This window comes from Oncorhynchus tshawytscha, linkage group LG08, assembly GCF_018296145.1.
Source record: "Oncorhynchus tshawytscha isolate Ot180627B linkage group LG08, Otsh_v2.0, whole genome shotgun sequence".
In the NCBI taxonomy this organism is placed as follows: Eukaryota; Metazoa; Chordata; class Actinopteri; order Salmoniformes; family Salmonidae; genus Oncorhynchus; species Oncorhynchus tshawytscha.
In genome coordinates, this window is record NC_056436.1 from 4,146,139 (window position 1) to 4,161,736 (window position 15,598).

Here is a 15,598-nt window from a genome sequence, read left to right on the forward strand (position 1 = left end):
ATAACCAGGTGTTTTATCTCTCCTATTCTCCTCCCTCCCAGGCTATAACCAGGTGTTTTATCTCTCCTGTTCTCTTCCCTCCCAGGCTATAACCAGGTGTTTATCATTCCTGTGGGAGCCACCTCCATCCACATCAGAGAGACTGTTGCCACTCGTAATTACCTGGGTGAGTCCCTAACTGCCTGGGTGAGTCCCTAACTGCCCGGGTGAGTCCCTAACAGCCCAGGCGAGTCCCTAACTGCCCGTGTGAGTTCCTAACTGCCCGGGTGAGTACCTAACTGCCCAGGCGAGTCCCTAACTGCCCGGGTAAGTCCCTAACTGCCCGGGTGAGTCGCTAACTGCCCAGGCGAGTCCCTAAATGCCCGGGTGAGTCCCTAACTGCCCGGGTGAGTCCCTAACTGCCCGGGTGAGTCCCTAACTGCCCGGGCGAGTCCCTAACTGCCCGGGCGAGTCCCTAACTGCCCGGCCGAGTCCCTAACTGCCCAGGCGAGTCCCTAACTGCCCAGGCGAGTCCCTATCTGCCCAGGCGAGTCCCTAACTACCCAGGCGAGTCCCTAACTGTCCAGGCCGAGTCCCTAACTGTCCAGGCGAGTCCCTAACTGCCCGGGCGAGTCCCTAACTGCCCGGGCGAGTCTTTAATTCCTTGGATGACTGGGCTAGAGATGACAGGACATGAGATGGCAATAGGACAGTTGTACCAGAAAAGCTGTGTTCTATGGTGGTATAATGTCTTTGTCTCTGCCTGTCTCTGTCTCTACCTGTCTCTGTTTGTCTCTGCCTGTCTCTCTCTCTGCCTGTCTCTGTCTCTGCCTGTCTCTCTCTCTGCCTGTCTCTGTCTCTGCCTGTCTCTCTCTCTGCCTGTCTCTGTCTCTGCCTGTCTCTCTCTCTGCCTGTCTCTGTCTCTGCCTGTCTCTCTCTCTACCTGTCTCTGTGTGTCTCTGCCTGTCTCTCTCTCTGCCTGTCTCTGTCTCTCTCTCTGCCTGTCTCTATCTCTGCCTGTCTCTGCCCATCTCTGCCTGTCTCTCTCTCTGCCTGTCTCTGCCGTCTCTGTCTGTGTCTGCCTGTCTTTGTCTCTGCCTGTCTCTGTTTGTCTCTGCCTGTCTCTGTCTCTACCTGTTGTTGTTTGTCTCTGCCTGTGTCTGCCTGTCTTTGTCTCTGCCTGTCTCTGTGTCTGCCTGTCTTTGTCTCTGTCTGTCTGTCTCCGTCTGTCTGTGTCTGTTTCACCAGCTGTTAAGAACCTGCGTGGTGAGTACTACCTGAACGGCCACTGGGTGATTGAGTTCTCCAGGGCTACTCCAGTAGCAGGCACCATGCTATACTACCAGAGAGGGGCTGAGGGAGAGATGACTCCTGAGACCATCATCGGTCGTGGACCCACCACCGAGCCACTGGTTATAGAGGTCAGAGTCAGTTGATCCTTTAGGTCCTTGGGAGGGGTGGGATTAGGTTATAGTCCTTCTGTCTCTAATGACCTGTGACTCTGAACTCTAGTCCTTCTGTCTGTAATGATCTGTGACTCTGAACTCTAGTCCTTCTGTCTGTAATGATCTGTGACTCTGAACTCTAGTCCTTCTGTCTGTAATGATCTGTGACTCTGAACTCTAGTCCTTCTGTCTCTAATGATCTGTGACTCTGAACTCTAGTCCTTCTGTCTGTAATTATCTGTGACTCTGAACTCTAGTCCTTCTGTCTGTAATTATCTGTGACTCTGAACTCTAGTCCTTCTGTCTGTAATTATCTGTGACTCTGAACTCTAGTCCTTCAGTCTGTAATGATCTGTGACTCTGAACTCTAGTCCTTCTGTCTCTAATGATCTGTGACTCTGAACTCTAGTCCTTCTGTCTCTAATGATCTGTGACTCTGAACTCTAGTCCTTCTGTCTGTAATTATCTGTGACTCTGAACTCTAGTCCTTCTGTCTGTAATGATCTGTGACTCTGAACTCTAGTCCTTCTGTCTGTAATGATCTGTGACTCTGAACTCTAGTCCTTCTGTCTCTAATGATCTGTGACTCTGAACTCTAGTCCTTCTGTCTGTAATTATCTGTGACTCTGAACTCTAGTCCTTCTGTCTGTAATTATCTGTGACTCTGAACTCTAGTCCTTCTGTCTGTAATTATCTGTGACTCTGAACTCTAGTCCTTCTGTCTCTAATGACTATTATGAAATTATTATGGAAAAATAAATATCACAACAACAAAAAAAGAGGTCAGAGTCACACAACTACCTCCTCGGCTGTTATAGACCTGAAACATTGGTGTTTATGTCACGTGTTTTAAAGTACCTTTTAATTTGACATTTGAGTCATATACGGGCAGTTTCCCGGAACACAGATCTCCATAAAAAAATGCTTTAGTCCAGGACAAGACTTAATCTGTGTTTGGGAAATCGCCCCTTAGTTTTTTTCGCAGACGCACTTAGCCAGAGTGAATCAAAACCAGGGCATTCAGTTAAAGTAGGTAAAGCAATTAAATACGATCACCATCATTGCGAGTTAAACCTTCATAAATAGCCACTAAATAACTATCAAATCAGTGGCAGTAAGAGTCGTCTTTCATCAAACCGACCCAGGTCTGTTGTAGTCTGATCCCAGGTCTGTTGTAGTCTGATCCCAGGTATGTTGTAGTCTGATCCCAGGTCTGTTGTAGTCTGATCCCAGGTCTGTTGTAGTCTGATCCCAGGTCTGTTGTAGTCTGATCCCAGGTCTGTTGTAGTCTGGTCCCAGGTCTGTTGTAGTCTGATCCCAGGTCTGTTGTAGTCTGGTCCCAGGTCTGTTGTAGTCTGATCCCAGGTCTGTTGTAGTCTGGTCCCAGGTCTGTTGTAGTCTGATCCCAGGTCTGTTGTAGTCTGATCCCAGGTCTGTTGTAGTCTGATCCCAGGTCTGTTGTAGTCTGATCCCAGGTCTGTTGTAGTCTGATCCCAGGTCTGTTGTAGTCTGATCCCAGGTCTGTTGTAGTCTGATCCCAGGTCTGTTGTAGTCTGGTCCCAGGTCTGTTGTAGTCTGATCCCAGGTCTGTTGTAGTCTGATCCCAGGTCTGTTGTAGTCTGATCCCAGGTCTGTTGTAGTCTGATCCCAGGTCTGTTGTAGTCTGATCCCAGGTCTGTTGTAGTCTGATCCCAGGTCTGTTGTAGTCTGATCCCAGGTCTGTTGTAGTCTGATCCCAGGTCTGTTGTAGTCTGGTCCCAGGTCTGTTGTAGTCTGATCCCAGGTCTGTTGTAGTCTGGTCCCAGGTCTGTTGTAGTCTGATCCCAGGTCTGTTGTAGTCTGATCCCAGGTCTGTTGTAGTCTGATCCCAGGTCTGTTGTAGTCTGATCCCAGGTCTAGTCTGATCCCAGGTCTGTTGTAGTCTGATCCCAGGTCTGTTGTAGTCTGATCCCAGGTCTGTTGTAGTCTGATCCCAGGTCTGTTGTAGTCTGATCCCAGGTCTGTTGTAGTCTGATCCCAGGTCTGTTGTAGTCTGATCCCAGGTCTGTTGTAGTCTGATCCCAGGTCTGTTGTAGTCTGATCCCAGGTCTGTTGTAGTCTGATCCCAGGTCTGTTGTAGTCTGATCCCAGGTCTGTTGTAGTCTGATCCCAGGTCTGTTGTAGTCTGATCCCAGGTCTGTTGTAGTCTGATCCCAGGTCTGTTGTAGTCTGGTCCCAGGTCTGTTGTAGTCTGATCCCAGGTCTGTTGTAGTCTGATCCCAGGTCTGTTGTAGTCTGGTAGAGGTTTTGATGTATTTCTCTCTTTCTCTTCCCCTTCAGTTGATCATCCAGGAGCATAACCAGGGAGTAGAGTACGAGTACTACCTCCCTAACGGTCGGTCCAGAGAGGGATACTACTGGAGCTTCGGCTCCTGGTCTACCTGCAGCAGAGAGTGTGGATCAGGTACGTGTCCTTCTGGGTTTGCAATATTTTGGTTACTTTCCCCAAATTCCCAGGTTTTACAGAAATTACATTCGAAAGAATCCCGGAATCAGAAAGGGAATAAGCAGGAATTCCGGAATCTTCCAAGCAGGAAATTGACTCTAATTTTGCAACCCTAGTCCCTCTTTACTATAATCTAATGTCACCTTATTTTAATCTAATGTCACCTTATTTATTCTAATGTCACCTTATTTGAATCTAATGTCACTTTATTTAATCTAATGTCACCTTATTTAATCTAATGTCACCTTATTTAATCTAATGTCACTTTACTTTAATCTAATGTCAATTTACTTTAATCTAATGTCACCTTATTTAATCTAATGTCACTTTACTTTAATCTGTCACCTTACTTTAATCTAATGTCACCTTACTTTAATCTAATGTCACTTTACTTTAATCTGTCACCTTACTTTAATCTGTCACCTTACTTTAATCTGTCACTTTACTTTAATCTGTCACCTTACTTTAATCTAATGTCACTGGAGTCTTTTTGTTTACATGTTTCTGACATATCTTGACTTGGTCCTTCTTCTTCTTCTTCTTCCTTGACTGATTCCTCCTTCTGTTCCCTCTTCCTCCCTCTTCCTCCCTCTTCCTCCCTCCACTAGGCTACCAGTCCCGTCTGGTGTTCTGTGCCATCGATAATGAGGCCTACCCAGACTACCTGTGCACCGCCCTGCCACGCCCCCTCACCAACCGCACCTGCAACCCTCAGACGTGCCCTCAGACCCGTCGGTGAGTCAGCCGGGCACTAGTGGGGGGGCTACGTATCACAGTAACTCCTTTTGGGAAATCAACAACAGACTTTTCAAGTAAATGGTGTTAGTTATTTACAGTCAGTGCCTCAAAAGCTGTAAAACGTAGTCCAGAGTTAACAAATGTGTGTGTGATTACGGGATAAGCTAGCCCAGAGCCAGTCTTAGCCGGAGGGCTAAGGACAATGTGGTGTGAAAAGGCTTTTGGAGGAGTACAATGATACCCCTTGTTATGACTGATCTGGGTTCAGTAGTGTGTGAGTCCATGCAGGAGCTCTGTCTGGGCTACTAGCTGTGTCTGGACTCCTAGCTGTCTGTCTGGACTCCTAGCTGTCTGTCTGGACTCCTAGCTGTCTGTCTGGGCTCCTAGCTGTCTGTCTGGACTCCTAGCAGTCTGTCTGGACTCCTAGCTGTCTGTTTGCACTCCTAGCTGTCTGGCTGGGCTCCTAGCTGTCTGTCTGGACTCCTAGCTGTCTGCCTGGGCTCCTAGCTGTCTGGCTGGGCTCCTAGTTGTCTGTCTGGACTCCTAGCTGTCTGTCTGGACTCCTAGCTGTCTGGCTGGGCTCCTAGCTGTCTGGCTGGGCTCCTAGTTGTCTGTCTGGACTCCTAGCTGTCTGTCTGGACTCCTAGCTGTCTGGCTGGGCTCCTAGCTGTCTGGCTGGGCTCCTAGCTGTCTGGCTGGGCTCCTAGCTGTCTGGCTGGGCTCCTAGCTGTCTGGCTGGGCTCCTAGCTATCTGGCTGGGCTCCTAGCTGTCTGGCTGGGCTCCTAGCTGTCTGTCTGGACTCCTAGCTGTCTGTCAGGACTCCTAGCTGTCTGGCTGGGCTCCTAGCTGTCTGGCTGGGCTCCTAGCTGTCTGGCTGGGCTCCTAGCTGTCTGGCTGGGCTCCTAGCTGTCTGGCTGGGCTCCTAGCTGTCTGGCTGGGCTCTAGCTGTCTGGCTGGGCTCCTAGCTGTCTGGCTGGGCTCCTAGCTATCTGGCTGGGCTCCTAGCTGTCTGGCTGGGCTGCTAGCTGTCTGGCTGGGCTCCTAGCTGTCTGGGGTGTATTCACTAGAAACTGAATTGAAGCAAACAGAAGCAAACGTAACGAAACAGGGTTTGTCCAAAATAAACTCTTGTTTTTGTTGAAAAACTTATTTTTTTCCCGTTACGAAACGTTTTGCTGCGGTATGCTACGATGTGCACTAATGAATACACCCCAGGTCTCACTGTTGTGGGTGATGTTGTTGTTGTTGTCCCTGTTCATAAAGGATGGCGTACCTGTATCAGCCAAATGCGTGGACGCCCCCTGAAAGCCCCAGAACATATGTGTACAGGTAACCCAGGGCCTACGGTGGCCCCGCTGATCCCCGGAGCTCAAACACAGGAGATGTATATTTACACAGTTAGTCATTTAGAAGACACTCTTATCCAGAGAGGTTTACTGTTAGAGCGTATATGAGATCATGTCTTCATATACACTAGGTCAAGTAGGCCAAAGATTCAATATATTTCATTTACTACAGCATCCACTATAGGCATGTAATGCTAACCTGGACATTATAGACACATCATCCACTATAGGCATGTAATGCTAACCTGGACATTATAGACACATCATTCACTATAGGCATGTAATGCTAACCTGAACATTATAGACACATCATCCACTATAGGCATGTAATGCTAACCTGGACATTATAAACACATCATCCACTATAGGAATGTAATGCTAACCTGGACATTATAAACACATCATCCACTATAGGAATGTAATGCTGACCTGGGCATTATAAACACATCATCCACTATAGGAATGTAATGCTGACCTGGGCATTATAAACACATCATCCACTATAGGAATGTAATGCTAACCTGGACATTATAAACACATCATCCACTATAGGAATGTAATGCTGACCTGGGCATTATAAACACATCATCCACTATAGGAATGTAATGCTGACCTGGGCATTATAAACACATCATCCACTATAGGAATGTAATGCTAACCTGGACATTATAAACACATCATCCACTATAGGAATGTAATGCTGACCTGGGCATTATAAACACATCATCCACTATAGGAATGTAATGCTGACCTGGGCATTATAGACACATCATCCACTATAGGAATGTAATGCTGACCTGGGCATTATAGACACATCATCCACTATAGGAATGTGATGCTGACCTGGGCATTATAGACACATCATCCACTATAGGAATGTAATGCTGACCTGGGCATTATAGACACATCATCCACTATAGGAATGTGATGCTGACCTGGGCATTATAAACACATCATCCACTATAGGAATGTAATGCTAACCTGGACATTATAAACACATCATCCACTATAGGAATGTGATGCTGACCTGGGCATTATAGACACATCATCCACTATAGGAATGTAATGCTGACCTGGGCATTATAGACACATCATCCACTATAGGAATGTGATGCTGACCTGGGCATTATAGAAACCTGCTGGTAAAAGGTCAAAGAAAGCCTGTACACCTCTAACACACAGCTACAGTGCAGCAGTCCTCCCTGTGTTTGAGTTCAGTCTGAGTGTCTGTCTCAAGTCTGTGTTCAGTGTTGAAGCCTGTCCTCCATGTTGGGTGAGGGGCAACTATCCAGCTCAGAGATCCAAACTCTCTCCTCCTCCTCCTGCAGCCAGCTCAGAGATTCAAACTCTCTCTCCTCCTCCTTCTCCTCCCTCCTCATTCACCTCTCCTCCTCCTCCTCCTCCTGCAACCAGCTCAGAGATGCAAACTATTTCTACTCCTCCTCTTTCTCCTTCCATCTCCTTCCCATGGTCTGGTCTATACAGTTGAAGTCAGACGTTTACATACACTTTAGCCAAATACATTTAAACTCCGTTTTTCACAATTCCTGACATTTAATCCTAGTAAAGGTTCCCTGTCTTAGGTCAGTTAGGATCACCACTTTATTTTAAGAATGTGAAATGTCAGAATAATAGTAGAGAGAATGATTTATTTCAGCTTTTAGTTCTTTCATCACATTCCCAGTGGGTCAGAAGTTTACATACACTCAATTAGTATTTGGTAGCATTGCCTTTCAATTGTTTAACTTGGGTCAAACGTTTCGGGTAGACTTCCAAAAGCTTCCCACAATAAGTTAGGTGAATTATGGCCCATTCCTCCTGACAGAGCTGGTGTAACTGAGTCAGGTTTGTAGGCCTCCTTGCTCGCACTCGCTTTTTCAGTTCTGCCGCCAGATTTTCTATAGGATTGACTTTGTGATGGCCACTCCAATACCTTGACTTTGTTGTCCTTAAGCCATTTTGCCTCAACTTTGGAAGTATGCTTGGGGTCATTGTCCATTTGGAAGACCCATTTGCGACCAAGGTTTAACTTCCTGACTGATGTCTTGAGATGTTGCTTCAATATATCCACATAATTTTCCTCCTCATGATGCTGTCTATTTTGTTAAGTGCACCAGTCCCTCCTGCAGCAAAGCACCCCCACAACATGATGCTGTCACCCTCATGCTTCACGGTTGGGATGGTGTTCTTCGGCTTGCAAGCTCCCCCTTTTCCTCCAAACATAACTATGGTCATTATGGCCAAACTGTTTCATCAGACCAGAGGACATTTCTCCAAAAATTACGATCTTTGTCCCCATGTGCAGTTGCAAACTGTAGACTGGCTTTTTATGGCGGTTTTGGAGCAGTGGCTTTTTCCTTGCTGAGCAGCCTTTTAGGTTATGTCAATATAGGACTTGTTTTACTGTGGATATAGATACTTTGTACCTGTTTCCTCCAACATCTTCACAAGGTCCTTTGTTGTTGTTCTGGGATTGATTTGCACTTTTTGCACCAAAGTACGTTCATCTCTAGGAGACAGAAAGCGTCTCCTTCCTGAGCAGTATGATGGCTGCGTGGTCTCATGGTGTTTATACTTGCGTACTATTGTTTGTACAGATGAACGTGGTACCTTCAGGCGTTTGAAAATTGTTCCCAAGGATGAACCAAACTTGTGGAGGTCTACAATTTTTTTTCTGAGGTCTTCTCTGATTTCTTTTGATTTTCCCATGATGTCAAGCAAAGAGGCACTGCGTTTGAAGGTAGGCCTTACATCCACAGGTACACCTCTAATTAACTCAAATTATGTCAATTGCCTATCAGAAGCTTCTACAGCTATGACATCATTTTCTGGAATTTTCCAAGCTGTTTAAAGGCAGAGTCAACTTAGTGTATGTAAACTTCTGACCCACTGGAATTGTGATACAGTGAATTATAAGTGAAATAATCTGTCTGTAATCAATTGTTGGAAAACTTACTTGTGTCATGCACAAAGTAGATGTCCTAACCAACTTGCCAAAACTATAGTTTGTTAACAAGAAATTTGTGGAGTGGTTGAAAAACGAGTTTTAATGACTCCAACCTGTATGTACATTTCCTACTTCAAGTGTTTATCAGTATGTCTGGGTGTTTGGTCCTCAGAAAGAGTTTTAATGACTCCAACCTGTATGTAAACTTCCTACTTCAAGTGTTTATCAGTATGTCTGGGTGTTTGGTTTCAGAAAGAGTTTTAATCTTATGTAAACCTCCTACTTCAAGTGTTTATCAGTATGTCTGGGTGTTTGGTCTTCAGAAAGAGTTTTAATGACTCCAACCTGTATGTAAACTTCCTACTTCAAGTGTTTATCAGTATGTCTGGGTGTTTGGTCTTCAGAAAGTGTTCATTTTTTCATATTCCATATTTTGTTGTTACATTCTGAATTTAAATGGATTAATTTGAGAGTTTGTGTCACTGGCCTAAACACAATACCCCATAATGTCAAAGTTGAGTTAGGTTTTTAGAAATGTTTACAAAATAATTCAAAACGAAAAGCTGAAATGTCTTGAGTCAATAAATATTCAACCCCTTTGTTATGGCAAGCCTAAATAAGTTCAGTAGGAAATATTTGCTTAACAAGTCACATGGACTAACTATGTAAAAATGTGCTCAACAAGTCACATAATAAGTTCCATGGACTCACTCTGTGTGCAATAATAGTGTTTATCATGATTTTTTAATGACTACCTCATCTCTGTATCCCACACATACAATTATCTGTAAGGTCCCTCAGTCGAGCAGTGACTTTCCACCACAAAGACCAGGGAGGTTTTCCAATGCCTCGCAAAGAAGGGCACCTATTGGTAGATGGGTAAAAATAAAAAAGCAGACATTGAATATCCCTTTGAGCACGAGGAAGTTATTAATTACACTTTGGATGGTGTATCAATACATCCAGTCACTACAAAGATACAGGTGTCCTTTCTAACTCAGTTGCCGGAGAGGAAGGAAACTGCTCAGGGATTTCAACATGAGGCCAATGATGACTTTAAAACAGTCACAGAGTTTAATGGCGGTGATAGGAGACTCTGAGGATGGATCAACAACATTGTAGTTACTCCACAATATTAACCTAATTGACTGAGTGAAAAGAAGGAAGCCTGTACAGATACAAAATATTCCAAAACATGCATCCTGTTTGCAACAAGGCACTAAAGTTAAACTGAAAAAAATGTGGACAAGAAATTCATTTTAAGTTCTGAATACAAAATGTTATGTTTGGGGCAAATCCAACACATCACTGAGTTCCACTTTTCATATTTTCAAGCATGGTGGTGTCTGCATCATGTTATGGGTATGCTTGTTATTGTTAAGGACTGGGGAGGTTTTTTAGGATAAAAATACATGGAATAGAGTTAAGCACAGGTATAGGTCTAGAGGAAAACCTGGCTCAGTCTGCTTTATACCCCGATGAAGACAGCTTGGCTGTCGAAACGTTGGTAATTACATTTTTGCATCTGAGCTCCTAGATGGTGCGACTCTCTTTTATTTTCAACTTTTCTACTCCGCTAGCCAGCACCTCGCCTAAATAGGTGTGCGTTTCTTTTTCTTCTAGATCAGTCTGCTTTCCAACAGAAACTGGGAGACACATTTCAGGAGGACAATAACCTAGAGCACAAGGTCAAATATACACTGAATGGAATGTTCCCGAGTGGCCTAGTTACCGTTTGGACTTGAAAATCTATGGCAAGACTTGAAAATGGCTGTGTAACCAACCAACTTGACAGAGCTTTTACAAAATAATAATGTGCAAATATTGTACAAGCCAGGTGTGAAAAGCTCTTAGAGACTTACCCAGAAAGACTCACAGCTCTTAGAGACTTACCCAGAAAGACTCACAGCTCTTAGAGACTTACCCAGAAAGACTCACCGTTCTTAGAGACTTACCCAGAAAGACTCACAGTTCTTAGAGACTTACCCAGAAAGACTCACAGTTCTTAGAGACTTACCCAGAAAGACTCACAGCTCTTAGAGACTTACCCAGAAAGACTCACAGCTCTTAGAGACTTACCCAGAAAGACTCACAGCTCTTAGAGACTGACCCAGAAAGACTCACAGCTGTAATCACTGCCAGGTGATTTCCAACATGTATTGTCTCAGGGCTGTGAATACTTATGTAAATGATTATGGGGTATTGTCTATAGACAGGTGAGAAATCTATTTAGATTTTAGGCTGTAATACAAGAACATTTGTAAAAAGTCAAGGGGTATGAATACTTTCCGAAGGTACTGTAGTTGTGTATATATCAGTATTAACTCAGTAGAGTACTAGTGTGTATATATCAGTATAGACACCAGTAGAGTACTAGTGTGTATATATCAGTATTAACCCCAGTAGAGTACTAGTGTGTATATATCAGTATAGACACCAGTAGAGTACTAGTGTGTATATATCAGTATTAACCCCAGTAGAGTACTAGTGTGTATATATCAGTATAGACCCCAGTAGAGCACTAGTGTGTAAATATCAGTATTGACCCCCAGTAGAGGACTAGTGTGTATATATCAGTATTTACCCCAGTAGAGTACTAGTGTGTATATATTAGTATTAACTCAGTAGAGCAGTAGTGTGTATATATTAGTATTAACTCAGTAGAGTACCAGTGTCTAGGGGCACTATGTTGCAATCTGTTGCTATGTGTATGTATATGATCACAGGAAACCTCTGTCAGCTAACTGTCTGTTTTATGTGTATTCAGCACTGCTTGTTGACTTTAGTGTGTTAAAGTCTAGCCTAACCAGTGAGGGGTAGTAACCTGGAATAGCCCTCCTGATTAGTTGCTTGCTTTGAGGTTTGTAGCATCAGCTTATGACTGTGGTGTGGGTAGCTGCGGGTGGAGGGGGCCTGGGGTTGTGGTGTGGGTAGCTATGGGTGGAGGGGGCCTGGGGTTGTGGTGTGGGTAGCTATGGGTGGAGGGAGCCTGGGGTTGTGGTGTTGGTAGCTGCAGGTGGAGGGGCCTGGGGTTGTGGTGTGGGTAGCTATGGGTGGAGGGGCCTGGGGTTGTGGTGTGGGTAGCTGTGGATGGAGGGGGCCTGGGGCTGTGGTATGGGTAGCTGTGGGTGGAGGGGGCCTGGGGCTGTGGTGTGGGTAGCTGCAGGTGGAGAGGTTTGTGGCTACAGTACTGAGTCTGACCAGGAATAGAATAGCTTCTAACCCTCAGACATGTTTGTACACTCAGAGACACGCCATTGGACAGGGCTGTCAAACTCACTTTCTGGAAGGCCGAGTGCCTGCTGGTAGTTTTATCCTTTCCATTTGTGTCCAATGAAGACCTAGACAACCAGGTGAGGGGAGTTCCTAACTCATTAATGAAGACCCAGACAACCAGGTGAGAGGAGGTCCTAACTCATTAATGAAGACCTAGACAAGCAGGTGAGGGGAGTTCCTAACTCATTAATGAAGACCTAGACAACCAGGTGAGGGGGAGGTCCTAACTCATTAATGAAGACCTAGACAACCAGGTGACACTTGGCCCTCCATGAACTGAGTTTGACTCCCTGCCATAGGAGTTTACAGCCGTGTCTCAGGGCTAAGTAACATCAAAACGTTAACTCCTGTCTCTCTTTACTTCCTGTTAGCTGGACAACAGGTGAGTGGAACGCATGCTCAGTGTCGTGCGGCGGTGGTTCCCAGGTGCGCAGCGTGCAGTGTGTCTCCCATGATGCATCGGGGCCCCGCGTGGTGGAGGGACGGCGTCTGTGCAGCCTACACTCCAGCCCCGCCCACCCTGCAGACCTGCAGCATGCAGCGGTGTGCCTCCTGGAGGGCCTCTGGCTGGAGCTTGGTAGGTACTGAAGCTGAGCAGCAGAGCGATGGGGGTTGACTAATGAGAGAGTCATACGTAGATTGTCACCATGGTTGGAGTGAATTCCTTCAACTATCGTATTGGTGAATTGTTTGTTTGTCTCTCTTTGAATGTTCTGTACATAAAGCACATCCATTTATTTGAAGAACAGACAATAATTAATGACTCAAATCCAATTGAATCCAATCTAATCCAATTTAATCCAATCCAATCTAATCCAATCTAATTGAATCTAATCCAATTAATCTAATCCAATTTAATCTGATCCAATCTAATTTAATCCAATCTAATCCAATTTAATCTAATCCAATCCAATTTAATCTGATCTAATCCAATCGAATCCAATCCAATTTAATCTGATCCAATCTAATCCAATCCAATCTAATCTAATCCAATCCAATCCAATTTAATTCAGTCAATTTACCTGAATTGACAGCATTGAAGTGGAATTTACCCCAACCCTACTAGTCCCATTTTTTAGTGATAAAAAATCGGAGCAGTGTTCAGTCTGACTGGTTCTCAGCCGTGTTCAGTCTGACGGGTTCTCTGCCGTGTTCAGTCTGACTGGTTCTCTGCCGTGTTCAGTCTGACGGGTTCTCTGCCGTGTTCAGTCTGACTGGTTCTCTGCCGGGTTCAGTCTGACTGGTTCTCTGCCGTGTTCAGTCTGACTGGTTCTTTGCCGGGTTCAGTCTGACTGGTTCTCTGCCGGGTTCAGTCTAATTGTGGTGTGTTACTCTGCAGTGTTCAGTAACATGTGGGACAGGGGATCAGTCCAGAGAGGTGATGTGTGTAGGAGAAGCATCAGTCCAGCTAGCAGACACCTCCTGCTCCGCCTCACTCCGCCCTGTAGCTGCCCAGCCCTGCTCCATGCCCGCATGCCTACTGGCTGTCAGCTGGCACGTTGGAGACTGGGGACTGGTGAGTGGCACAGACTGACAGACAGACGTTACAAACACATACACACACAGTTAACACACACTCAAGCTCAGACACACACATACATACACACATGCTTAAACACTCACATCATTCCTCTCCTCCTCTCTTCCCCTCCTGCCCTCCTCCTACCCTGCTACCCTCTTCCCCTCCTCCTCCCCTCTTCCTACCCTCCTACCCACTTCCCATCCTCCTCCTCCCCTCTTCTCCTCCTCTCCTTCTCCTACCATCTCCTCCTCTCCTCCACCTCTCCTCCTCTTCTCCCCTTATCCTGCCCTCTCCTCCTCCCCTCCTCCTCTCCTCTCCTCCTCTCCCGTCTCCTCTCCTCCTCCCCTCCTCCTCTCCTCTTCTCCTCTCCTCTCTCCTCCTCCTCTCCTGTCTCCCTCCTCCTCCTCTCCTCTCTCCTCCTCTCCTCCTCCTCCTCTCCCGTCTCTCTCCTCCTCCCCTCCTCTCCTCTCCTCCTCTCCAAATCTCCTCTCCTCTCCTCCTCCCCTCCTCCTCTCCTCTCCCCCTCTCCCATCTCCTCTCCTCGCTCCTCTCCCGTCTCCTCTCCTACTCTCCTCCTCCTCCCCTCCTCCTCTCCTCTCCTCCTCTCCCGTCTCCTCTCCTCCTCCCCTCCTCCTCTCCTCTTCTCCTCTCCTCTCCTCCTCCTCTCCTGTCTCCTCTCCTCCTCCCCCTCCTCCTCTCCTCTCCTCTCCTCTCCTCTCCTCTCCTCTCCTCCTCTCCTCCTCCTCCTCTCCCGTCTCCTCTCCTCTCCTCCTCCCCTCCTCTCCTCTCCTCCTCTCCAAATCTCCTCTCCTCTCCTCCTCCCCTCCTCCTCTCCTCTCCCCCTCTCCCGTCTCCTCTCCTCGGCTCCTCTCCCGTCTCCTCTCCTACTCTCCTCCTCCTCTCTCCTCCTCCTCTCCTCTCCTCCTCTCCCGTCTCCTCTCCTCTCCTCCTCTCCTGTCTCCTCTCCTACTCTCCTCCTCCTCTCTCCTCCTCCTCTCCTCCTCTCCTCTCCTCCTCTTCCGTCTCCTCTCCTCCTCCCCCTCCTCTCCTCCTCTCCTCTCCTCCTCTCCCGTCTCCAGTGCTCTAAGAGCTGTGAGTCAGGTCTGCGTGAGCGCCAGGTGATGTGTTCTGACAGAGAGAGGAACCTGTACCCAGTGGAACGTTGTAACTATGTCCCCAAACCCCTCACATTGGAGACCTGCAACACACAGCCCTGCTACCACCCACAAGGTGAAAACATGCTGTCTCTCTGTGTGTGTGTCTCCATCTCTCTGTCCAGTGACCCCCAGTCTACTATAGCTGGCTATATATTTATGCCTGTCTCCATCTCTCTGTCCAGCGACCCCCAGTATGCAGGATCCCAGAGGACATGACAACACACAGTATGGTTTCACTCCCTACATGCCAGACCACGCCACAGGTAGCTGACTCATTCTTTCGTCCTTCTGTCATCTTGTCCTTGTCCTTTCATTCATCTGTCTATCTGTCCAAGTCAACTTGTCCTTGTTCTTTCATCCATCTGTCTATCTGTCCAAGTCAACTTGTCCTTGTCCTTTCATCCATCTGTCCAAGTCCACTTGTCCTTGACTTTCATCCATCTGTCTATCTGTCCAAGTCAACTTGTCCTTGTCCTTTCATCTATCTGTCCAAGTCCACTTGTCCTTGACTTTCATCCAGGTATCTCCTGATATCACAGATACTCTGTTTTTAATTCATCCATTCATTCCTTTAACCAGTTCTGTCACCAAAAAGCATCGTAGCTGAACACATCACAGTGTGTGGGTTGTGTTCCAGTCTCACTTCTCCTCTCTCCCCTTCTCACCTAATCTTCAATATAATCTACTTCTACTCACCATCTG

The 15,598-nt window shown here is 46.4% G+C and overlaps 1 protein-coding gene across 1 annotated transcript in view; it reads left to right on the plus strand.

Annotated features, from left to right (window-relative positions):
• The window catches only part of LOC112255830 (papilin-like), a 79,153-nt gene that overhangs the window by 53,704 nt on the left and 9,851 nt on the right, over positions 1-15,598 (plus strand). The window contains 9 exon segments of the mRNA XM_042325094.1: positions 86-166; positions 1,228-1,400; positions 3,744-3,867; positions 4,518-4,644; positions 12,589-12,697; positions 12,699-12,794; positions 13,557-13,733; positions 14,819-14,969; positions 15,079-15,159. Coding sequence (XP_042181028.1) covers positions 86-166; positions 1,228-1,400; positions 3,744-3,867; positions 4,518-4,644; positions 12,589-12,697; positions 12,699-12,794; positions 13,557-13,733; positions 14,819-14,969; positions 15,079-15,159 — 1,119 coding nt within the window.